The sequence below is a fragment of the Callorhinchus milii genome, unplaced genomic scaffold, assembly GCF_018977255.1.
Source record: "Callorhinchus milii isolate IMCB2004 unplaced genomic scaffold, IMCB_Cmil_1.0 Scaffold3, whole genome shotgun sequence".
Taxonomy (NCBI): domain Eukaryota; kingdom Metazoa; phylum Chordata; class Chondrichthyes; order Chimaeriformes; family Callorhinchidae; genus Callorhinchus; species Callorhinchus milii.
Window position 1 is genome coordinate 56,809,975 of NW_024704744.1, and position 26,858 is coordinate 56,836,832.

Genomic DNA, 26,858 nt, shown 5'->3' on the forward strand with positions numbered 1-26,858 from the left:
AGCTGTGAACTGCATAAACCTTCTGCAAACGCTGCAATTTAGATCCCAGTGTGCAATGCTTTGTGTTACTTGTGGTCCAGAAACTAATGCAATTGAAAGTTACTCATTGAATAGCATTTAACGATTGGCCATTGGTCCGATCAGAGTGGGTTCATGACACTGAACTATCTTTGGTCCTTTTTAGGCAACTGATACTGAAAACAAAGTGAAGATTTGCTTCAGAGCCTACAACCTCCTTGTGAGCAAAATGGGATTTAATCCCAACGACATAATATTTGATCCAAACATACTGACCATTGGGACTGGAATGGAAGAGCACAATATGTATGCTGAGAACTTCATCAAAGCTACTTCAGTTCTAAAGGTAACTGCAGACAATTAATGTAGCTAAGAAAAATTAATGTCGAGAAGAAAAAACATACGCAGACTGTAGTGTTGGCGGTTGTAAGGTAGGACTCGAACCAAGCGAGTGCGGTCCCACTGAGGTGGATGATTGAGGACAGGTGGTGGAGAAGAATGGTGTGATCGATTGTGTCGAACGTGGTGGAGAAATCCAGGAGGACGAGGAGGCAGAGAGCCCTGGTCAACAAGGTGTACATTAGCACATTGATGGTCGTTGATAACTGGGGAATTACTTTCTTTGATTTCTGAATCATCAAAATTGTCTTGCATTACTGTGAATCTAGCTGACTTTGCCAGGCATGTCTCCTCAGGCAAATAGTTGAGGGGGGGGAAGAGGAGGCCCAGGTAGAACCTGTTTACCTCCTCTTCCCCCCCCTCAACTATTTTTAGACATGATTTGAACCAGAATCCTCTGGACCTGTGTCTAGTCTAGTCTGCTCTTCATCTTAATGTTAATACCGTCAATCAGTATTTATGTGAACATGAGTGTTGAAGACCCTAGACTCCTTCATTCATTCATAGCTGTTGTTTTCACTCAGCGAGATGCACTAAGTGACTTGTGATCTGTCATTATTGCCAGATTTGATTCATGAATTTGTCTTATTTCCTTACAAACTTAGGAAAAGCTACCAGGAGCTCGAGTTAGTGGCGGCCTTTCCAATCTGTCCTTCTCATTCCGAGGAATGGAGGCTATCCGTGAAGCCATGCATGGCGTGTTCCTTTATCATGCAATTAAGGTAGAGAATTCACATGTTTAGACTCTACTGGGGAGAAATTCTACCTGGCTCTAGATCTACTCTATTTATGTGGCATTTTAGAGTGTCCAGAATTTGGAAACTTGTTGAATTAAGTCTTAACTTTGGAGCTGTTTTTCTGTAGTTCTTTATAGAAACTTAAAGAAAAACGGCTCGAAATTTCAGGCTCTATTTATGAATATGCCAAAGCCTGAACACTCTGAAATGCTACATCAATAGAGTAAATCTCGAACCAGGTAGAATTTCTCTCCTTTATGTACCTTAAAGGGCAGGCACCTCATCAGCCCTGACGTGTACCCAGTAATCTATATAGTATTTAGTGTCTATTGTATCAGAATCAATGCTGGATCACAATGTGGTTTTAATACAGGTTTTTTTCTCACTTGTAACAGTTGGGTCAATTTTGCAGAATTTCTTCACCAAGATAAATCTGTGACTAATCTTAGAAATGCCAGTCCCCAATCCAATCTATAATCAGTGGACAGGAGGGGGTTGTACCTCAAAACGGTATGGCTTACATGGAATTATTGAAAAGAATACCCACTTGGACTTCTTCATTGAAAAATACAGGGAAATTGACCTCAGTGGCTCACGGTAAATCTGTTCTTGCAGTTTATGTAATAAAAGTCAACTTTCCCCTCCTCTTAGGCTGGGATGGATATGGGGATAGTGAATGCAGGCAACCTGCCAGTTTATGATGACGTAGACAAAGAGCTCCTGGAGCTATGTGAGAATCTGATCTGGAACAAGGACCCTGAAGCCACAGACAAGTTGCTACGTTACGCCCAGGTAAGAAAAGTGAAGCCACACATTTCTAACCTTTCAAGATGATACAAGTAAGTTTGACAATAACCATTAGAAATATCTTTTTTCTTCTTGCAAGCACTGTATACTTGTAAATATATATTCAAAATATGCATCAATATAATAAACCAGGTGGGTCAGCTCAGTGAATTGATCTGCTGAATGATTAACTGAGCCCGAACCAGAAAGATCCCTGTTGTGTCTTGAGTTAGCTGATCTGAGCCGTGGCAGCAGTTTGGCTTCATACAGTTAGCCTCAGCAATCTCGGGCTAGTGAGGTTCCAACCCCTGATTCAGTCCAGTCATCCCTAATGCAAAATGCTCATATACAGAATTTGGGTAAAAATTCCATTCAGTGAATTGAAAGGCATTGTCTTTGGTGATGTGGGACACTGACGAGGATTCCCATCATAGTTGCACATTGCCAAAGACGTCTGCACGTAATGCCGAATGGAAGTTTCCCCGCATTAGACAAGACCATCATCAGCTAAGCTACTTTGGCCACCATAATCTGCCTTGGGTCCATGGTGAGGGGCTCTGGCAGTGTGACCCCAGCACAAGTTACTGCTTTCAGGGCAGAAGGGAAGGGCAGAAGGGAGCTACTTTAAGCCCGCTTTATGTCAGCTTTTCTGATCTGAACGCTGGTACACCTCTTTGTGAGCAGCAGCCTGATTTTTAAAGTTTAAAACTGCTGAAATTCATGGCAAGTCAAAACTACTTTGTGACTGATGACTAAAGTTGATAAATAATAATAATAATAATCCTTGCATTTGATATCGCGCTTTTCACATCTTCTAGACGTCCCAAAGAGCTTCACAGAATATGCTGAAAAGTGAAATGACTGTATATTTATGGGCGAAACGCGGCAGCCAATTGCGCGCAGCAATGTCCCACAAACAGTCGTGGATTGAAAATGAACAATTTATTATCGTTTTGTTTTGGAAGGATTATTATTAGGCTTGTGGAGTAAGGAAACTTGCCCAAGGTTTCGCCCTGCCTGGAATTGAACCCAGGTGTTTCGCTTGGAAAGCGAGTGCTCTAACCACTGAACTACAGGACTCCACAATAAAAATCTCTCTTTGAATGGCCGAATAGCTGCAGCTATAATAATAATAATAATAATCCTTGCATTTGATATAGCGCTTTTCACGTCAGGAGGACGTCCCAAAGCGCTTCACAGAACACACTGTAAAGTGAATTGACTGTATATTTGTGGGCGAACGCGGCAGCCAATTGCGCACAGCAATGTCCCACAAACAGTCATAGATTGAAAATGACCAATTTAATTATTGTTTTTAGTTTTGGAGGGATTATTATTAGGCTCTGTGTGGAGTAAGGAAACTTGCCCAAGGTTTCGCCCTCTGCCTGGAATTGAACTCAGGTCTCTCACTTGCAAAGCGAGTGCTCTAACCACTGAGCTACAGGACTCCACATTGGGCTATAGCCCAATACCGAAATATTTGAATCCCAGGTGTCAGTTTTTATATATCATTCACGCCACCTCAAGAAATGAACATTTCAGCTGTTCTAAATCATGGTATTATTGTTAATAATGTGTTTGATATAGTACCTCTAATGTCAAAACATCTTAAAGTACTTGAGGTAAAAAAAAAATAGTACCTCTTTGTGTTTGATATAGTACCTCTAATGTCAAAACATCTTAAAGTACTTGAGGTCAAAAAAAAATTCTGTCAAGTATTTGTAGGCAGATGTTTCAATCAATTGTGGTTTTGAGGTACAACCCCCTCCTGTCCACTGATTATAGATTGGATTGGGGACTGGCATTTCTAAGATTAGTCACAGATTTATCTTGGTGAAGAAATTCTGCAAAATTGACCCAACTGTTACAAGTGAGAAAAAAACCTGTATTAAAACCACATTGTGATCCAGCATTGACTCTGATACAATAGACACTAAATACTATATAGATTACTGGGTACACATCAGGGCTGATGTGTAGTAATGTCCCTCAAATAGCCGTAAAACAAATGACCAATTTTATCTGGGGATGGCTGGCCATGATCTTGGAGGAAACTCCTACCTTTTTTGAATAGTTCATGGAATCTTTAACACTCACCTGAACAGACAGATAGGATTTTAATGTTTTTAATGTTTTAATATTTAATGTCTCGTTTGATGGACAACACCTGCTATAATGTAGGACTCCTCCAGGACTGCACTTACATGTCATCCTAAACTACGTCCCAACGTGGATCTTGAACACACAACCTTCTGACACAACCTCATGCAGGTGTGAGCGCTACCAATTGAGCCAGGCTGTCTATTACTTCCTAAAGTGCTCTCTGAAAGTTATCTCTAAGATCTGAACTGGTCTAATTGACATTTATGTTGTAAATATTTATATTTTCAGAATCATGCAAAAGGTGGAAAAAAAGTGATACAAACAGATGATTGGAGGTATGAGACTGTGGAGGAGCGCCTGGAATATGCCCTGGTTAAGGTAAAAGTTTGAGTATGTGTAAGATTGGTGTCTAAGATGCGACATATATTAATGGTATTCCATATGTTAGCATTCTTGTTGACCGAGTAACTCCGGAAGTAACGTGCATCTGAGTTGAGTTCCCACAAGTTGTCATGGCGTGCCTACTTCCAGTTACCAAAGAAAGTTCCAATTTACTTGCCTCAGATTCCTTAGGAATCCCAAGAAGGAACATTGGGGATTTGACCTCATTATTGTCATTCTGTCGTCTCCCTTCTGCTTTACGGTGCAAATGCTAATCCACTTCTTGTTCCTCAGGGTATAGAAAAATACGTAGTGGAAGATACAGCAGAGGCAAGAGGCAATCTGAGCAAGTACCCCAGGCCTCTGAATATCATCGAAGGACCTCTGATGAGTGGAATGAAAGTGGTGGGGGAATTATTTGGATCGGGAAAAATGTTTCTTCCACAGGTAAAATTGATGGTAGGATAACATGAGCTGCAGAGGGAGAACAATATGTTTTCCCTACACTGCATACTGGTTGATGGAGACTTGTGCCTCTGTGGGTAGCAAAGTCCGGTGGGTGGGGGAGGTTTGATCAGCTGGGTGCCCTGACACATGTGGAAGCCCATCACCATGCTTAACAGTATCCAGACAAACTGAGAGTTCTATGTATAACACTTACACGTGGAAATTCCCATATCTGGAATGGAACATGCACTCTCTCCCTGGAGGGATGCATCTTGCTTACCTAATTCTAGAGAGTATTATGCACAGATTGGCAAGAGCCAAGGCTTGCAGATCCCAGTGTATGCGTTGGGGTACTACTGGAGTCTGACCAGCTAAAACGGCATAGCTCGCCTTGATAGCACTGTCAAGCAGGTTTTCTGCTGCTTGTCCAGCCAGGACCCATTAGGTTGAGGGAAGGTGGCCGAAAGCAGAGTCGAAGAGATGGATTTGAAGTCGGAAAGAGAAGAAGCGAGGTGGAGGGACTCTGGGATGGAGATCCAGAGAACAGGTGTGAATGAAATGAATCCTTTTTGAGCATGTTTTATTTTGCACCTCAAACAGCAATGAACTCTGAGCAGTATTTTACATAGATGCAAGCTTTGTATTTGTATATATTTGCTGCACCCCTTTTTATTGCTTTTTGTCCATAAAGCAGTGCGGTCAGAGTACCCAGCAGGAGCCGAGTGAGCTGTAGTCGTTTATTGTAAGTGAGAGTGACTTGGGCTGGGATGAGCTGTGGGTTGTTTGTGGCAAAACAAGATTGCGGTGGTACAAAAATGATTTTCTGTTTGAAAAATATATGGAAAAATGTAAGCAAGCATCTTTCATATGTTTTCCAGTGTTGGATGAACTGAATGTTTTTCTGTTGTTAATAGGTTATTAAATCTGCTCGTGTTATGAAGAAGGCTGTGGGTTACTTAATCCCTTACATGGAGAAGGAGCGAGCAGAAATGATGGAACAGTCAGGCTGTATAGAAGACATTGTAAGTTACAGGATCCAAAACTGGTCATGAGGGGGAGGGGGGAATTTATATTTTTAATGAAACATAACATTACTTAATTATATCTGTTGCTTATATTTTCAGGTTTTACATTGGATTTGTTTAAATCCCAGCACAGACATGATGGGCCAAATGGCCTCCTTCTGTGCTGTAAAATTCTATGATTCTATGTTTCTCTTTTTATTTTATCCCCCACTTATTTGTTATTTTCTAATTCCCCGGACCAGCATTTCTTGGGATACAAAAGATTGAAATGCACAGATTGCATAGTTAGGTGGATTTTGACCTTATCCTACGTTTACCTACAAAATCTTCTGTCATTACACTTTACAGTAAATTCTGTGAAGTGCTTTGAGACATCCTCCTGACCTGAAAGGTACTGTGTCAAATACAAGGATTATCATTATTATTATTTTATCCTTCTGTAAATACTGTAGTGTATTTATTAAAGGGATTTGTGCCTAAAACGCTGTTAGATTAACACATAATAATGATCCTTGCGTTTGATGTAGCACGTCGAAATTTCTTGAAATGCATCATAAGTGTAAAGCGTGGTGACTATTTGTAGGTGAACTCAGAAGACAGTGTGTGCACAACAACCTTTTACAAACATCCATCAAGTGAATGGATAATTTATCTCAAGTCTCAGTGATTTGAATGCAGGTGATCACAAGAGCATTTGTTTTCCAGAACCCATACCAGGGTACTATTGTGCTGGCTACTGTCAAGGGAGATGTTCATGACATTGGCAAAAACATTGTGGGTGTGGTACTTGGCTGCAACAACTTCAGGTAAAATAATTACTGTAGAATTTACTTTGTTGGCTTCCTTTAGTTTGGTCTTTTTGGGTTGATTCTCAATTGGTTCGTGCTTTGTGTGCTGTTTAACCCAAAATATAAAGTACCTTAGTTAATCGCACGCACATTCTCACATTTCTGCCGTACCAATCAGGCATGTGCACGACTGCCTCTAAATAGATAAAATTGGGCACTGTGTCAAGTTACTAACATTTACTCTGGCTAATTTGCAGCAGCAGCTTGTATTTGCATAAACATAGAGTAACAAACCAAAGCACTTTGCCAAGTGTATGTTGGACACTTTACAGCAATTAACTGTGAAGAACTTCGACATGTTTCGACATAGGCCCTGTTTTGAATGCTAGGATTATTTTAACCAGTATCAATGCTTAGGATAAGGATTGATTTAAACCATATCTCTTAGTTGTAAGGTTTTGCTCTTATGTTTTGATATGATTTGATTCTGATTCTATAATTACAGCCTTGTAAATGAATATTTGTTTGTATATGGTCACAGCATCTCCAACCTTGAACATGATGGGTACTACTGCCAAAAATTCATAACAAGTGTGGATCACATGGTTTTGTAAACTGGGAAAGAAGTTTTAAAGCCAATGCATAACTAGGCAAAATAAGTGATTCTTGCTACATTTAAATTATGTATCTCAGTCTCCAGACTTGTATCCCCACTTCCACAGTGAACAATCTCCATTATCCAAAAAGGAGCAACTTAATTTTTTTTCAAAAACTGCTTTTAATGTTCTCATTTCAGAGTGATTGATTTGGGAGTTATGACACCTTGTGACAAGATACTCCGAGCTGCTATTGAGAATAAAGCAGGTAAATATGCCATTCTGAGTGAGTGCATTGAGTATTAATTCAGGTTAAATTGTATCCACGTTGATTATTTTATGCTGTAACATACAATACAGCAATTAGGCGCTTGCAAAGGGTGCCCTGAAGCAATGTACAAAACCAGTTAGGTGGTTTCTTTCAGTATTTCCTCCCCCTAGGTTTAAAGTCCCTTTCTTCATTCACCACCCATTCAAAATTAGCAACACCCCATTGGGTAGAACGTTCACCAGGTCTAGATTAACTCCATTTACATAGCATTTCAGAGCATCCTGAATAATAATAATCCTTACATCTGGTATAGCACCTTTCAAGTCAGGAGGATGTCTTAAAGTGCTTCACAAGACATGTGTAAAGTGTAATGACTTATGTTTTGTGGGCAAGTGACATATAAGAACAAAATAATAATCCTTGCATTTGATATAGCATCTTATCATGTCGTTGAGACGTCTCAAAGTGCTTCACAGAATATACTGTAAAGTGAATTGACTGTATTTTGTTGGTGAAACCCAGCAATATGTCATACTCTTAAATAAAGCCTTTAATTTTGAAGCCAGTTTTATTTCAGTTTCTTTTAAGAACTACAGAAAACAAGCCGGAAAGTTAAAACCAACTCCACAATTTGCCAAATTCTACACACTCTGAAATCCTACATTAATAGAGTAAGTCTAGAGCCAGTGAAATTATCTACCCATATATTGTAAATCATAGTGTAGATGTTTATTATCATTTGGAATAAGTTCCTTCCTAATCTTGGTGTGTTGACCCTATTTAGCTGCAAGTTTTTTTAAATTTATTTATTTAAAACAAATCATGCAGGTTTCACACAGGTTCTGAGTTGCGGGTCATAGAATCTAACACGGAAACTCAGACTCAAGTTCAGAAGAGGGAAGGTGAAGAGATGTGTCAGATTAAATTCACTTCTTAAACTAGGTGTGTGACTAAGGAAGGGGGATTTACTCCATTTATGTTAGACCATTCAGAATTTGGCAAATTGTTGAATTCAGTCTTAAAATCTTTAAATAATAATAACAATACTCCTTGCATTTGATATAGCGCTTTTCACGTATTCTAGACGTCTCAAAGTGCTTCACAGAATAGACTGTAAAGTGAATTGACTGTATATTTGAGGGCGAAATGTGGCAGCCAATTGCACACAGCAGTGTCCCACAAACAGTCGTGGTTTGAAGTGATCAATTTATTATTGTTTTCTTTTCTTGAGGGATTATTATCAGGCGTGTGGAGTAAGGAATCTTGCCCAAGGTTTCGCCCTGCCGGGAATCGAACCCAGGTCTCGCGCTTGCGAAGCGAGTGCTCTAACCACTGAGCTACAGAACTCCACAAATCGTTTTTTTCTGTCGTGCTTAAAAAAATCTACAACAGCAAATTACATTTGTATAGCACCTTTCACGTCGGGAGGACGTCCCAAGGGGCAAAAAAACCTCTTGAAAATTAAGGCTGCATATAAGGATTTGACAAATTTTAGATGGTCTGAAATGCTACACAGAGTAAATCTAGACCCATATTAAATTTCTCCCAGATGATGCTTGATGTACTTTTATCTTTTGAACTTTGACAACAGATATCATTGGCCTGTCAGGGCTGATCACACCATCTTTGGAAGAAATGATCCATGTTGCCAAAGAAATGGAGCGACTTGGTATGAAAACACCTTTACTGATCGGCGGAGCCACAACCTCAAGGTAAGCTCTCGTGTGCAGAATGGTGGTATAAATTCCACGAGTCTACATTTACTGTATTAATACAGTATTCAGTTTTAACTGTGAAACCTGTTTTATTAATAATAATCCTTACATTTGTATTGTCCTTTTATGTTGGGAGGACCGCATAAAAGGCCTGGGTTGGCAGATAAACTGGGGGTGGGAGCCAAGAGGAGCGGTCAGAAAGGCATGTCGTGAGGTGGGGGGTGGGGGGGATTTGAAGGGATGCCGGAATGGAATTCCAGAGATGGGGTCAGAGAGGGTGAAATCCCGATTGCCAGTGGTGAGGTGGGTAGACCGAGGGACACAAAACAGGTCTGTGCCTTTTAAACATAGGGAGTGGCCAGATTTGCAGGGTTTGAGAGGGAGAATGGGGTGTGACTGGAGTGATTTGAAGGTGAGGACGAGGATCTTAACCATGATTTGCTGGGAGATAGGAAGCTACTGAACGAGGTGAGGGTGGGGTGATAGGCTCATGGAGGGAAACTGTGTTTGGTGGTCGTTTTCTGTAGTTCTTAAAGAAAACTTACAGAAAAGCAGGTTTAAAATTAAAGATTGTCACCAACTTTACAACAACAAAATTACATTTGTAAAGCGCCTTCCACGTCAGGAGGACGTCCCAAGGCGCTGGACAGACAGAGGTAAGGACCCGAGCTGAGGGTCAGGGTGGGGGAGAGTGGAGGGCAGTGGGGGAAGCAGGGAGATCGAAAGCACTGTCAAAGAGCCGGGTCTTGAGGTGGGTCTTGAAGGTGGCGAGGGAGGGGGCGAGGCGGAGGGACTGCAGGATGGAGTTCCAAAGGGTGGGGGCAGAGTGGTGGAAGGCCCGCCCGCCGATAGTGGGGCGAGCAAGGCGGGGGACGTAAAGCAGGCCGGAGCCCTCTGAGCGGAGGGAACAAACAGGGTGGTAGGGGTCACGGAGCCTGGTGCAGGAGAGGACACCTACTCCTCTCACTCAGTAATTCTTCCTCTTTTGTCATCAAAATCATTTTTGTGACTCACCGATTATTCCCTTCAACAGCTTTGCATATAGTTACCTTTTCCAGAGCTTGCAAAATAGCCCATTTTAAGGAGTTACGTGTGAATGATTTTGCGTGAGAAACTCCCAGTGAAATTCCTTAGAGCTGAGGAGGGTAAAGGGTGATCTGATTGGGGTGTTTAAACTGGAAAGAGGAATTGACAGGCTAAATGTTAGAGAGAGATCCAAAACAAAGGGACGTTATCCTAAGATTAGGATTAGAAGTGAGATCTGAACACATTTCTTCCCACACAGAATGTGGACTGCACAGCCCTAGAAGGCTGTAGACCAATTTACATTCTACAATGTCTTTCATGTCAGGAGAACATCTCGAAGTGCTTCACAGCTGACTTTGTGGGCGGGGGAGGGAAGAGACTGAATCAGTTGGGGTGAGTAGGTAGATACCTGGGAAGTAAAGGGATTAAGGGATTTGGAGAAAAGATAGGAAAAGGGGATTGAAAGATCTGTTTTCATTTGCTCGCAGCGAACTCACTATCCGCTGCCCTCGCTCAGCTGGCACGGTCTTCTGCATGTCCCTCGTCCCTTCTACTCCACTACTGGTAGCCTTGCTTTCAGCCACTTTGCCCCAATCCCGGAAATTCCTTAGCTTTTTTCACCAGTCTTTCCAGCTCCACGTCAAACCACACCACTGCTAAGTGCTCCAAGACGCTACCCATGTGAAGGGCACTATATAAATGCAAGTTGTTGTTATAGAAACTTGGCAGAACTGAGTTACCTCCTTCTGTTCCTAACTGACTGAATTATTTATTCTTGTATTTTCTTTAAAATATTGAGCCTGCTTTAATCTCGATCACTTTTCATCCTCTCAGAACCCATACCGCAGTCAAAATTGCACCAAGATACAGTGCACCAGCAATTCACGTTTTAGATGCTTCCAAGAGTGTTGTTGTGGTAAGTGCTAATATGCGGTTCCTCTGATAATCGCCATGTAACACAATAGAGGTTTATCTGCTTCTGGAGATACCTCTGATCTATTTTATTTGCTCTGCACCTTTTGTAATAAAGAGGGTTCTGCAGTCAATCTTTAACACTGTTTATCATTGTCTAGAGGCTGAACAATCTTTACCTCTGAAATTCAAAGAGGTGATAATAAATAATGGTATCAGTGAGTGGGGATTTTCTCACTGATACGTAATCCAGCATTTAAGACAACTTTGCTTTATCTGACATAGTGATAAAAATAACAGATTTTTGCTGTGTGTTTCCCCTCTTCCTCACCCACAAATATACAGTAAATCTTTTGTTTACTTGGTCTCGGGATGTGACGTTGTCTTGCCATTATTCGTTTCCCTGAGAATGTGCTGGTGGGCCTTCTGTTTAAATCATTGCCATCCTTATAGTGATGGTGCTCCCATTGTGCTGGGAGGGAGGGTGGTCCAGGAAGAATTTTTTGGTGTCTGCCGCTATGTTCCTTTCTAGTACTCTGCCCAATAATCACCCTCTCCCTGCAAGTCTTACTGTTCATTTTTCTTTTTATTTGTTTCGGAACATTTTTGTTTAATTTGCCCCTCCCATGCACTTGAACTTGTCCCTCAGGCTCCCCACAATGATGTTGTTAGGTCCTCTATGCTTGAATAACGCTTCCCCATTAAGTTTATGTTACTAAGCTCAATGCTCATCATCTGTATATTGAAGACGCTCCAATCTAGTTTCATATTGTTATTGATTAGAAAACTACTCTTTACCATCCTTTGAAAAGAGAACATCTTCAGCAGTGTTCGAGTAACAAGTCATATTAGTTGCAAAGCCACCTTTTCACTGGTGGAACAGTAATCTTGTTTTAATAGATGTGACATTTCTCACGCATTTACCTCCTCATGTATCACAGTGCATTTATTTGTTCCCTTGATTCCAGTGTTCTCAGCTGTTAGACGAAGACCTGAAAGATGATTACTTTGATGAAGTAACTGAAGAGTACGAAGAGGTTCGACAGAATCACTATGATTCTTTAATGGTCAGTTTATACAAAACTCCAGTTAGATTTTGATCACCTTTGATCTCATTGCCGGCCTTGCAAATGAAGAGATCTGAACCCAGAGTTTCTCATTATCTTAAAAAATAAAAATTGAGTGGAATTTTGGAAAAAGGTGATTTTTTTCAGAAAAAAATATTTGTCCAATTTCTCTCTCGATTGGCGCATACCTTTGCTCTCTGTCCCCAGCCTCCTCGTGTTGAGATGTGGTTCCATGTGCATTGGTTATCTCTGGAACCCAGTCCCAAAAGGCCATTCTTCAATGTGTGAACATTGTCAGTGAGTGTCAGCAGGCCTCTCCTCACCCACAGCTCAAATATGCACAATCAGTGGAGGATGCTGTAGAGAGACCAAGGGCAGATGCCCCTTACTTATTTTGGCCTCCGTAACCCTAGAAACCCTCCTTAATCCCTCCAAAAAAAATAATAATTTGGTCACTCAATCCACGACTATTTGTGGGACACTGTTGTACGCAACTGGCTGCCATATGTGACCCACAAATGCACTTTACAATGTATTCTGTGAAGCACTTTGAGATGTCTCAGCACCATGATAAGGAGCTATTTCAAATGCAAGGATTGTTATTATTATAAAGGGCAGTTTAACCTCCCGTGCAACCCTGGCTGAGACCAGCATGGACCTGGATTCGAACCATCAAGCCACACTACACCATAGAAAACAGTCTTATATTCAGTCTTAATTTGCAGATTGCCTCAAAGAGTTGTGGAAAAATGACTTCCAAGCCAAGACTGAATTTAGGTCCTTTTCTGAAATTCTGCACAATCTTATATTTTAAGACCGTGGTTATCAGGCTAAAAGCATGAGGGTTAGTGAGTGTTGAAGCTGGTTGATCAGTTCACTGATCCAAAAATCTTACTTTTTGTAGGATAGAAGATACCTGACACTGGAGCAAGCCAGGATCCAGGGATTTCACATAGACTGGCTCTCACATCCTACACCAGGTCAGCAAAAACAGAATTCATTTGTAAACTGAGAGAGCGCTGGAGTGTCAGAGGTGCCGATCTTCGGATGAGATGTTAAATCACAGTGGATGTTGAAAGATCCCATGCAACTATTCGAAAGACAAAGGCATTTATCTCATTGTTTTGGCCAACAATCCTCCAAATAAAATTGGTCATTCACTTAAAGATTGTTTGTGAGACATTGCTGTGAGCAAATTGGCTGCCGTGTTTACCCACAAATACACTGAAAAACTCTTGAGACATTTTGTCATGATGAGGCACTATATCAAATGCAAGAATTATTCTTATTATAATTAATTGTTGGATTAGCAGAGAAGTTGGAACCCAAAATCCTTCTGAAGAGATTCATTAATTTTAGCAACGATTAAACCTTCTAAACACACCTGCAGCACAACTTGTATTAGAGGACATATAGCATTATAAATCTGTAAATTTACAAATCTAGGGTATCCTTTTAAAATAGCTGTTTGTATGACATTGTTGTGTGTGGATTGGCTGCCCCATTCGCCTACAAAACACAGTCACGACTAATTACAGTAAATCCTGTGAAGTACTTGGACACATCTGCCCAATATGAAAGGCGCTACACAATCTCACTGTCAGCCCTCACGATGAACTCAACACCCAACCAGGAGGTTAAATACACAATTTTGTTGACCCAGAAATGAGTACTACCAAGCTGACCCTATTTCCATTGTTCTTCCTTTTTTTTAAACAGTAAAACCAGCGTTCATAGGTACCCAGGTCTTTAAAGACTATGATGTGCACAGACTGACCAGCTACATTGACTGGAAGCCTTTCTTTGACGTTTGGCAGCTGAGGGGAAGATATCCAAACAGAGGATATCCCAAAATCTTTAAAGATCCTACAGTTGGTTAGTGCGAGTAAAACTCCTCTCACAAATTCATCAGCTCGGAGAATTATGTTTAATATATAATTACTAGCAATAGTTTTATTGTACTGTGTGGTTGTGATGTCCCTGACCTCTGGAGCTCCTCTACCAATCCATCTCGCTCCCTCTCTGTCTTTAAATCCCACTTTAAATCCTACCTCTTCAAACACACCTATAACCACCCCTCCCTCCTCCCCTCCCCCTCTCCCTTGCTTGGTATCCAACCCTGTCCTGGTAAAGGGCTCCGTTACCATACGTGAAAAGTGCTTTGTAAATGCAAGTTGTTGTTGTTGCTGCTGCTGTTGATGTATTTCAATAAAGATGGGGACATGAAGGACAGAGCTCCCTTATCATTGCTGATACCTTGCACTGTCTTTTATGTTCTCATGACTTTATCAGAATTAAGACAGTTATAACTGAGGTCAGGAGCATTTCTTCACACAGAGGTTGTGAAGATATGGAATGCTCTGCCCCAGGAAGTTGTAGAGGCAAATCAATAGGGATGTTTTAAAGGGAGAGAGAGGGATACGTGGGTAGTAGACGTAATGAGGGGTATGACAAATGGCCATTTGGGATTAAAAGATCTGCCAAAAATAATAAACTGGTAGAACAGACTCTATGGTCTGAACAGCATCCTCCTTTTCCTCATACTTGTATGTTGTTGATCAGCAGGTTTATACATTACTGTCCTCTCTTAGGGGAAGAAGCTCGAAAGGTTTACCAAGATGCACAGAATATGCTGAACATCATGATTGACAGAAAACATCTGAAGGCCAGGGGTATTGTGGGGTTCTGGCCAGCTCAGAGTGTTGGAGATGACATACATGTGTTTGCGGAGGATGTTTTTCCACGCTCTGGTGAACCACTGGCTACTTTTTATGGCTTACGGCAACAGGTATGATATTTTTTAATCAGTTACCAATCTTTACTATGATTATTGCTATTTTCCATTTCTTATAATAATAACCTTGTGTTTGAAATAGCACTTGATCGGATTGTTGAAATATTTCAAAGTCCTTTACAGGATTTCTGTAAAGTACAGTAACTGTGAAATTGCAGGCAAACAAAATTAGACTGGGAGATTGGTGGCAATGGCCGGAGGTTACACATTGTAATAAGGTGTCATTGATGATAATGCAACCCTAATGAAGGCAGATGCCTCACTAAACTGACTTGATGGTGAAAGGTTTTCCAAGATGCACAGAATATGGTGAACATCTTGGATGACAGAAAGCATTGAACACCCAAGGGGATTTTGGGGTTCTGGCCACCTCAGAGTGTTGGAGATGACAGCCATGTCAAATGGGCCGATCGGCCTTCTGCATCGAACCACTCTTGTGAGTCACGAAATTGAGGCTGCTTTCTCAGTGCTCAGCGGCATTCAGAGCACTGACATGTCAGCACGCACATGACAGAGATACTTACGAAATCCTGAAATAGAAGCAGTTCAGTAAATATTTCAGCACTTGACAGTTGTAAAAGTTTAATCACCTAGGCACAACATGAAAAGGCTTAAATCTTAATTTTAGAAATACATTCCTCCCTTTCCCTCTCATCACATGATAATCTGGTGACAACAATTCTGGGCAATGTGCCAATTTGAGAGGATTAATGCAAGTTGGGCCTGCGCTTGAAATCTTTCTAGATAGGGTGGGCACCCTTTTACTTTATATTGTATAGCTCTCTCCTCCCCCCTCCCTCACCACCATTGAAATTAGTCTGTGTATTTGTAGGCTTTTGTTACAATCATTACACATCACAATAAAATCTCGTGAAGACTTTGAGATAAGGCAGGCGCTATATAAAATGCAAGAATTATTATTATAGTCAAGGTACTCCTCTCCCTGTTAATAACCATGTGCATCAAGCTTTTAACACTAACTCCTTTGATAGCAAGGTTGAGGCACAGTATAAATATTAAGAACCTTGGGACGTCCTCCTGACATGAAAGGCGCTATACAAATGTAATCTTGTTGCTGTCTTGTTAAGAGCGAACTGAAATTGCTTCTTCCCCTCCCCCACAGCCTCCTCTCTGGTAAGCGTCCTCTTTATTCCATTTGGTTCAAAATACAATACAACAGCACAACAATACAATGCACATATGCATTTATACAGAACCTTTCACATCAGCGGGACGTCCCAAAGCACTTAACAATCCTGGCTTGGCACCCGAGCTGGGGGTGAGAGCCAAAACTCAGTGGGGAGGAGAAAGGTAACCGAGAGCACAATCAAAAAGTAGGTCTTGAGATAGACCTGGAAAGAGGGAGGGACTCCAGGTGGAGTTCCACAGAGATAATATCATTCAGGTCCAGATGTAGATTTTGGTCTTCTGGGATCAAACCTTTTGTGTTTAATTATATTCAAAAATCTTCATCTTTACTTAACAAATATACAGCGTTTTTGTTACTTTTCGTCACCTTCAACAGAGCCAATGTTCTGAGTACAAAATGTTGTCAGAATTATAAAGTGACCCAGACTGTTTCCCTTTTGGACAGCTTGAAATCAGGCTTGAACAAATTATGTTTGTTATCTCACAATTATTAAACAGTTCTTAAGCTTGTTGTCATGTGCTTCTTTGTAGCATAATTCAGTTCTTACCCAGTTACAGTGCAGAACTATTCACTACACATTCAGTGGGCTCACTCACTTGCTGCCCGTTGGATGGCTTTTGTGCTAAAATTTCTGACTTCCTGTTCATGAAGTTGCCATCAATGTCATGTCCTGCTTTGCTGCACATTTTTCGTTCAAAGTGGGAAATGGCCAGTGTGCAGGAAGTGATCCGGCTGGCTGTGCGTGCGCATATTGCTTCTCACTATGGATCCCAACAAACAACAACATTACATTTGTATAGCACCTTTCACGTCAGGAGGATGTCCCAAGGCGCTGTTAACCCAGATCATTACTTTAGGATGCACCAAGACATTAGAATAAAAGGATATAGGTTAGAGTTATAAAGGGCAATTTCAAGACAGACTGTGGAAGTATTGCTTTCCCTGGAGGTAATTAACAACTGGATCATATTGCCAGGAAAGGTGATTGAGGCCCGTCACTGGACTCATTAAAAAAAACACTTTAATTCTGTAACCGGAGGATGGTTGTGGGAGTGTTCTGAAAGGATGAAGGTCGAAGGATCTTCTTCATTCAAATCAACCTAGAAACTAGAGAAAAAAAGGCTTATAATGAGGCTCCATTGTAGATCGTATAATCTTAACAATCACTGGATAACTTTTGTTTCTGCATCTTGCCTCTTGTTTTGTGTTCTTTTCTGCATACGTAATTGTGTTTCTTGTTGAGTACTGAATAATTTAAAAAAAAGAAAATTGTGAATCCAATTTAAATTGGGTTTCGGGCCTGAGTGCTGCAACAAACATTTCTTTGCACCTCTTCAGCTGAGCCCTTGGAGTAAACAGAGGATAGAGTTATGGTCCAGGTTGTTTTTGCAGTAGCAGTTTGTGCAACTATTGATGGGGTGCTTCTAAAAAACATTACATCCATCAACAACAACAACTTGGATTTATATAGCGCCCTCCACGCTGGACGGCGTCTCAGAGCACTTTACAGTAACGGGTCCCGGGACCGAGCCGGGGGGAGGGGGAGGAAGGTGACCAAAACCAATAAGGGCTGAAATGCAAGCATGACTTTGAAGGGAAATATTACCTTAAACATTTTATTGTGGCAGAACATAGTCGTTCAATACTGTTATCTTTTTCAGGCAGAAAAGGATTCTGCCAGCAAGGACCCGCACTACTGTATCTCTGACTTCATAGCACCAAAGGACTCCGGTGTGCTTGATTACATTGGTCTCTTTGCAGTGGCTTGTTTTGGTGCTGAAGAGCTGAGCAAACACTACGAGAAGGAAGGCGATGACTACAACAGCATAATGGTTAAAGCGCTGGCAGACAGACTCGCTGAAGTGAGGATGATGTGTGATTAAGCTTAGTATAGCACTGTGCCTAAAATTAGCTTTAATCTACTGATTTGCAGGTACCTTTCTGCACCGTGCACACATGGGACTCAAATAAAAGAATAATCCTTACATTTGATATTGCGCCTTTCACATTAGGAGGATTTCTCAAAGCGCTTCACAGCACATACTATAGTGTAGTGACTGTCTGAATGCAGCATCCAACACTACAATGTCCCACAATCAGCCACTATGTTTGGATGATTGTTGTCCAGGACACTGAGAGAAACTCCCTTCTCTTCTCAAATAATGTCTCATCTGAAGGACGGCACCTCTGACACTGTACTGGAGCAGCAGCCTGGACCGTGCATTCAAAGTCCTGACCTTCGGACTCAGATATGAGAGTTCTCACAACTCAGCCAGGCTGGCATATTATTAGTCCTGATAACATCTTCATATTCAGTAAGGTACTAATATCACCAGGGTTATGTGTTTGTATAATGGGTGTTCAGATACTGTGGCAGAGCTGATCTCATGACATTAATATTGGAAGAAAAATGCTTGTCTGCAGTTGCAGGTATGTCAGCCTCCATATTTGAGTATTAATGTTTGCACAAGTATGCGCTGAGTTGCAGTAGGGGTTGCAGAGTTGCAGTAGCTAATAGGCTAGCTCAATTTAAATTCATGATCTAGGCTCAGTCCAATGCAGGACAGAAGGAGCTTCATTGTTGGAAGTTGCTATCCTTCAAATTATATATTATTGTTGGTGTCTATCAAGACATAAAAGATTGCATGACACTGTTTTTGAGTTTGAATGTTTCACCTTATGCAAAATCCTTAAAAATAGAATGACTGGTTATTCCTCTCATTGCTCTTTGTGGCACGGATTAATGATCACATGAAGGTGTCCGGTGCACTCTAATTTCACTGGGGGCAAGGACTCTTCCCACTCCATTCCAATTAATCTTGCAAAGCCCTAATGGGAAGCTTGCCAGACAGGGCTCTCAATGGTTTTAGCTGGTTAAACTCTTGTCAGTACCCCAACACACCCTCTGGATTCCCAAGCTCTTTTCTTGCCAGCTTGCACCAAATACACTCCTGAATTAGGTAAGCAGGATGTATCCTACCTACCAGGGCGAGAGCACGCATTCCATTCCAGACTTGGAAATTTCCACAAAATTTCAGCTGTGAAATGCCTTTTACCAATTTCGGTTGACACTTGTGTTAAGCTGTAAAGTACCTGCTGCTGATTTCAATTAATTTCCTCCATATTTGGAAGGCCTTTGCTGAGGAGCTCCATGCAAGAATCCGCACGGAATTTTGGGGTTACTGCCGTGGCGAGAACCTGGACGCTTCAGACATGCACAAAATCCGCTATGAGGGGATCCGTCCAGCTCCAGGATATCCGAGTCAGCCTGATCACACCGAGAAAATAACCATGTGGAATCTAGCCAGTGTTCAGGAGAGTACAGGTAAAAGACTCTTGGGAGCCAGGTTTCTTTGTTGCTGCTAATGTGGTAGGCAGTCAGTCAGACTTCTGTCTTACATTTGGCGATAATTGGATAGTTGTAACTAGATGAAGGCAACATCCAGATGTTACTCTGCTTTTTTCTCTCAATGCTGGTCAACCTGCTGTGTTTTTAGAATGAATACAGTAAACTTCTGATAACTTAAACGTGGCTTAAATTGTCACTACCACTTAAATCGTCGTGCTGTCAATGTCCCAGCCACATTTATTTATGTATATATATGCCGAACTCACTACTCCAGATAACTCGTCACTGAACTCTTTTGCCTTGGAGTGATGAATTATCAGGAGTTTACTGTAAATAAGGAATTATTGTCTTAAAGTATTTATCTTCATTTACTCCTGTTGTGACACTCTGAAAAGGCTTTATTTTCTGCACAGGAATTAAACTGACTGAATCCTTAGCAATGACACCAGCAGCAGCAGTCTCTGGACTTTACTTCTCCAGCCCACAGTCCATGTATTTTGCAGTTGGAAAAATTACAAAGGATCAGGTATATATTTAAATTGTTTAAAGCCCAATTTCAGGAAATGAAATCTTAACGCAATTAAAGCTTTGGGAACTGCTGTGACAAATGTCCCTCAGTTAAATTGTAGTGTTGGAGTGCTTCCTGCTTTTAAACAGCAGGACCACACACAGCCTAGTAGCTGATTTCACAGTATATTTGTGAAGCTTGTAACTTATGCCCCACTTTTTAAAAAATATTTCATCATTGTGTCCAACTTGTGGTTCGTGCAGTTTAGTATTAATTAGGCTGGTCTGACTTGTTTTACATCACTAGAGATGAATAACGGAGCGGTGAATTTAAGAGGAATTCCCTTACTGATTTACAGGTTAAAGATTATGCGGCAAGGAAGCAGATGATGCTGGAAGATGTCGAGAGGTGGCTGGGACCCATTTTAGGATACAACAACGACCAATAATTTTTCCTCAAGGGCCATGAGCACAACTGTCTTGAGTGAGGATTAACAAGAGGCACAAATCAAACCGGATGAACCTCAGTTAGTTAGTGCTCTGGCAAACATCAACAAAACGCAGATTACGATCGAGTTTTACTGAACCCATCTAATTATAAAATCCACCAGTCACTTCACACATCACAAAACATCCTAAAACATCGTAACAAGTGAAGACTGGAGCAGACATGCCCAGCTACAGTACGGATTCCCATGTGATTGCATTTTGGGGGATGGGGAGGAAAAATTGGCCTCGTAGTACTTCACTTTCAGGGGGTGAAATTCCACCAGGGTTTAGATCTACTCTGTTAAGAACTACAAAAAATGGGCTTCAAAGTTCAGCCGGAATTAAATAATTTACTAAGTACTGGATGTGCTGCCCTTATGCCCTGGAGTCCTGTAGCTCTGTGGTTAGAGCACTCGCCTCGCCAACGAGTGACCTGGCTTCAGTTCCTGGCAGGGTGAAACCTTGGGCAAGTTTCCTTACTACACACGCCTGATAATAATCCCTCAAGAAAAAAAAACAATAATAAATTGGTCACTTCAATCTACGTCTGTTTTGGGACACTGCTGTGCGCAATTGGCTGCCGCGTTTCGCCCACAAATATACAGTCAATTCACTTTGCAGTATATTCTGTGAATCGCCTTGAGACGTCTAGAAGACGTGAAAAGCGGAATATCAAATGCAAGGATTATTATTATAAATAGTGAATCTAATCCCTGGTGGAATTGCAACTGCCAGTGTCTTGCCAGTTAGGATTAACCTTTGGCTAATGTGAATTTTAACTTGAGCCCCACCGCTTCCACAGTTAGGTCCCGAAAGATTCTAATTTTCTCTGTGGGGCAGATATTTAACCTACCCAGGCTTTGGCAACCTATAAATGATCACTAGGACAATGCACAGGAGCGGTGGACTGGCTTGGGTACCGATAAACTGTGTACTCTCCTAGCAGTAAAGTGCTTGGCTTCTTCCTTGTGCATTTCCTTGCTGGAACAGAATTCAGAATTTTCAATGTGGTGCACCAAAGAGCACAGAACCCAAACTCAGTACTGTACTTTCATTGACATATCAATAACGCAATTACTGCAGAGTTTGAGTATAGAGAACAGTCCAGAAGAAATGAAATCAGCGGTCACCAAGCCTGTGATCAGTTTGACTTCACAATCTAACAAGTCTCATTTGCTGCCAGCTTTGGCATAATTGGCTGAATTATTTATTGTGGCTGGAAACAGCTCATTGTGAAACTGACTTTTAGGATGCATTAGGGTGAAGGAGTTTACCTTAATATATTGACAAATTTATTATTCATGAGGTGTACAATAATGTTTACAAAGCTTTTGGCATTCTTGGATACGGGTGGGGGTAGGGTGGTGTGGGAATCACAATGGGGTAGAATATTCCCTGAATCTTCAGACTCGGTTTTGATAGAAGTAAAAATCTTCTATTTTTTTAAAGCTGTTTCCACCAGTGTGCCTTAGTACTGTACGTTAACTAATGCTGATTAAGCACAGCAGATACACAGTGAACTGGAGCAAGAGCACCAGGTCAGTTCACTGTGAATGCTGCCAAGTCTCTGGTTCCACCTTTGGGGGAAAGATATCCAAGACACTGTCGATTTGTGTATAAAATTTAAATGAGATTGAAAACAAAGATTTAAAGTTGTAATGGGCAATTTCAGGACAGACACCAGGAAGTCTTCTTTCCTAAAAGGATAATCAATGACTGGAAAAGGTTGTCAGGAAAGGTGGTAGAGGGCAGGACACTAGACTCGTTTAAAAAACAGCTTGATGGCCAGTGTGGAACTGTGGCAGACAACCTGAAAGATCCCCATTCTGTGCTGAGTTAGCTCATCTCAGATGGAATAGCAATGAGGCAGCTGCAATTGAACATAATCAATCATAATCAATCCCATCCAAGGCCAATCCCATTCTCACCTGAATCCTAAAATTCCACATGGTTTAAGCTTTAAGACTTAGCTTTAAGACAATTTAAAAATTCAGATTGTGCAGATTTTGGGCAAATTCTTATATGTAGTCTTAATTTGGAAGTCATTTTTTTCTGTAGTTCTTAAAAAGAACTGGGGAAAACTGGTTTCAAAATTTTCCACAGAACAGGGAATTTCAGAGCCTGATATCCCTCACAGTGATACTTTCTATTGGTCGTGACTGATTGTGATAGGCATTAATCATTTAACCTTCCCCCTCATTGAGTTTTACTGCAAGACCAGAGAGGCTTCCATATTAAGACTAAATTTAAAAATGCTTTGGCTGACTCTGCAGTTATCTGTCACTTTCCTGGTCTGCGTAACTTAAACAATGCTTTTACTCACTAGGCCATCAGGGCAGCCTTGGAGTCTTTTTAGATTCTGCAGAAAGTAAAACCTATAAATAAGACAGTGGTGAGATTCAATACAATGTTAAAAAAGTAAATGGCAGCTACACTATAATTAAGTTTACAGTAAGTGCATGTGATCTTTGACTGTTTACAATTACTTATGTTTAATTTATTCACTCATTTGCTAGTTCAACACATTGCTAGTAATCTTATTGTGATGTCAATCATTATTCATATTGCTCAGCCTTGTTTGTCTTTCAGATCCAAACTCAGCACATAAATCTAAATAAGGTTCTAAAATTATTTACTGACAAGATTTTTTTTTCTAGATGTTACGATGGAATCCTCAATGCAGACCTCAAAAATAATGTTGATCATTGTTTTTTCTCATCTTGCACCTCACTGTGTCTGATGAGAATAGCCAGTTGTTAGTCTATGGAGAAATTAGTGCACAAAGGCAGCCACGTAACTGCAGAAAATCCATTATTGTCTTCACTAAATCCAAAGGTGGAGGAGTTCATAGGAATAGAGCATGAGCCAAACAATGTGTGTACTAAACTATTTACCTCTCTAGGAAATAAAGGTGATTTTATTTTTTAAATATTGTTGCCAAGAATAAGACAAAACAGCTTTTTAAGATATAAGTAGGAGTTGCTGGAGGCCTTTCTAGATTGCATTATCTACCTCTTATAAGGGGATAGGGGGAGAAATTATGGCAGTAAGAAACAGAACTGGACTGATGTAGCTTGACTCAGCCTTTTGAACTGATGCTCCCATCAATCGGTTATGAGGTTCGACCAACCTCATTTGAAGAAATGTACACAGCTCACGTGGTCTCGCCATCCAGAATAAAGTAGATGACGCAAGGAGATCAAGTTTGAGAAGGAGAGAAAAGAGGAGGAATTGCAAACACGTTGTTCACAAATAGATTGAGAAAAGCTAAAAATCAAGCCAATATTTATCTCTGAAACAAGTTCCCATAGGAAAACCCTTTGCTGTACAAGAAAGGTTGCCTTGTAGAATGTTATTGCATAGAACTGTTACATAGAACTGTTACATTACCAAATACTGATGCAACCTTTCGAATATTTCTTAGAATATTTCTTCATTCATTTCACTGTATTTGCAATCTTTTTTAAAATGGTACGACACCCGTGTGTGTATACCAGCCACATTCATTTTGAATGGATACAGAATTCTCAATAGTTCTGAAGGTAATAATAATGGTTCTGTACATAATGGAGTCCTGTAGTTTAGTGGTTAGTGTGCTCGCCTCGCAAGCGAGAGGACTCGGGTTTGATTCCCAGGCAGGAGGAAACATTAGTTGATCTTTAATTGGGTTTCTTACTCCACACGCCTTTGTTTACATTAGTAGGTAGGAACCGAGTTGTTAGTCGATTGGCAGATCGCTTTCCGGGGGTAATAATCCCTTTTTAAAAATGTCATTCAATCCACGATTGTTTGTGGGACATTGTTGTGCGCAGTTTGCTGCCGCATTTCATCTACAAAATATACAGTCAGTTCACTTTTCAGTATATTCTGTGAAGTGCTTTGACAAGTCTCAAAGACGTGATAAGGCACTATATTAAATGCAAAGATTATTATCAGAATCCAGTGGTGGATTGAGTAATAGAATTATTTTTTAAGCGATTATTACTGCCGGAAAAGCGATGTCCCTGAAGTCCCAGTTGATTACTCACAAATTTGTTGAATATGACATTGGTATTCTTTGTGAGATTGTCAGTGTAATTGTCTCAATGTAACACAATGTCATTTTCATACCACCAGGTTGTAATAGCAGAACTAAATCTAGAATTGTTAAATGATAATGAGATGAAGATGTGAATTTACTGGTGATTTAGTGCACTGAACAAAACCCTTTTTGAAGGGTTTGGATGTTATTCTCCTGTTTAGTGCAAATTCCATTTTTATCATAACAAAGAAACCTTCCAAGTAATCTCAATTATCCAGAATTTCTGGTAAATTTCTTTTCTGTCAACTCCCCCAGAGATGTAGTACGCATTTCAGGCAAAACGGTTTAAAACTGACACATAAGTAATGAGTAATGTTGATCTTTAATTGGGTTTCTGCATTCGCGATGCAAATATTTCAACATAATTAACTTGTTTTTCTCACATCTCATGTCAGTTTGAAAAACTTTTTAAATGCTTCATCATCACCTGTGAATTTAATAAAAGTTTGGGTCAGAAACGACTACCTTTTTTCTGATTTACACTTCCTTTTTGATCTCTACATTTTTGTTGCATTTCTGTTGGCTTAAATAAAATGGTTGTAAATTGCGGGTTGGGAATGGGCTGACCGTGATCAAATCATATAAGTGCCCTTAATTATTGGTGATACTGTAAGACTTTGATTTTTTAATCACATGTTAAGGATATTATATGCTTTTGATCATGGTTAGACAATTCAACACCCACATTTTAGATACAAACAACATTTTTAAATGAGATGTGGAGTGAAATTTGAAAATTGGAAACAATTCATAAGCAACTGAAATGTTAAACATTTTATTGGACACAAGTACCTTCCAATATGCAGTTAATTCTAGACGGTTTTGTGTACCATAAAAAGACAAGTACCCTGTATCTTATCTCCTGCCTACGGCTTTCACAACCTCAAGAGGGTGAGTCCACACACTGGTGCACAGCAAAATTTGTGACCAAATGGAATCAAGATCAAAGCACGCCTTCACTGAACGAAATAAAGTGTTTTGGACAGAGTCCAGAGCTCAAAAGCATCTCCGAGTTTATTCCGATAGGAGGAACAAGCACCTTGAAGTAAAAGTTCATACAGCATCACCAGGCATGAAATGAGACCCTGTGGAGCTGTGCCCCTCAATTCGTCCATTGATGTCGTAATCAAGATGGTGTAACATTAAACTACATACGAAACTCTGTAAGCTGGTCTTGGATAAATTAAGATTATTGCACTTCACAATGTTGTTCAGAGCTTTCCAAATAAGCTATTGAGGTAATTTGCTCAATTTCCTGTCTTTTAAAAAAGAAAGGGGCAAGAGCGGGTTTATAGATTACATTGTTGCTCTGGGAGAAATTTAGACTTTAAAATGTATTATTATTGTACTCTCCTTAAAAAGTGCATCATTTTTTTAAATGAACCATTTTCAGCAGAGGAGAGGGTAGCTCACAAAGAGCTCAGTGCTGTGCACTGCAAAAAACAAAAGAATAGGCATAACAAGCTGTCCTTCAAACTTGGTAGGAGACAAGATTCACAAAAACGTCGGAACAAAATAAAGTAAAGCAAGAGAATGTTTTTGTCCAATTCAAAAATCTTGTGGCTTATAGTCCTAGCTCAAATGTGTCTTCCAGCCAACTTTTAACAGTGATATAACGTGCTGAATGAAATTAGTCCAAAAAAAATCATTTTTTTCCTTGAGGTTTTGGTACTGAAAAAGATTCCTGCATAATTTGGGGGGAGGGATGTATTTTACGTTTTCTTAAGGGAATAGACTACAACAGCAACAAGGTGGTGTGCACGACAAACCCGAGTTGAGGACTACCTGGAGAAGCTTGACTGAAAGCTCGGACGCCAGAATCGGGAAGCTTTGCTGTTCCTGGACAACATGCCTGAATTTGTTTCAATGAGTGTAAATAAATGATTGTATTTTTAAAAACTGATTTGAAAATTGCTTTTGAAAACATCCACTTGGCTGCATCGTTTCATCCTTGGCCCTCTTCTTTTCCTTATCTATAAGTTCCCTCTGGGTGATGTCATTCGCAGACACAGGGTAAATTTCCACATGTACGTGAATGACACACAAATCTACTTTGCCTCCTCCACCATCGACTCCAGGTCCACCGATGTTCTATCAGCTTGTCTGGCAGACATCAGGGCCTGAATGAGTGTAAACTTTCTGCAGCTGAAGGTGGACAAGACGGAAGCCATACACCTTGGGTCCCATTAATGTCTTCATTCCTGCGGATCTGAACTT

At 40.5% G+C, this 26,858-nt stretch overlaps 1 protein-coding gene across 1 annotated transcript in view; it reads left to right on the top strand.

The window, feature by feature from the left end:
* The window catches only part of LOC121848584 (methionine synthase-like), a 43,148-nt gene extending 22,104 nt beyond the window's left edge, over nucleotides 1-21,044 (top strand). The window contains 18 exon segments of the mRNA XM_042333604.1: nucleotides 185-364; nucleotides 1,023-1,139; nucleotides 1,806-1,946; nucleotides 4,332-4,421; nucleotides 4,719-4,871; nucleotides 5,786-5,893; nucleotides 6,602-6,702; nucleotides 7,481-7,548; nucleotides 9,143-9,263; nucleotides 11,127-11,208; nucleotides 12,173-12,271; nucleotides 13,176-13,251; nucleotides 13,991-14,146; nucleotides 14,863-15,059; nucleotides 17,877-18,077; nucleotides 19,348-19,540; nucleotides 19,978-20,090; nucleotides 20,431-21,044. Coding sequence (XP_042189538.1) covers nucleotides 185-364; nucleotides 1,023-1,139; nucleotides 1,806-1,946; nucleotides 4,332-4,421; nucleotides 4,719-4,871; nucleotides 5,786-5,893; nucleotides 6,602-6,702; nucleotides 7,481-7,548; nucleotides 9,143-9,263; nucleotides 11,127-11,208; nucleotides 12,173-12,271; nucleotides 13,176-13,251; nucleotides 13,991-14,146; nucleotides 14,863-15,059; nucleotides 17,877-18,077; nucleotides 19,348-19,540; nucleotides 19,978-20,090; nucleotides 20,431-20,520 — 2,286 coding nt within the window. The 3' untranslated portion in view covers nucleotides 20,521-21,044.
* The last annotated feature ends 5,814 nt before the right edge of the window (nucleotides 21,045-26,858 follow it).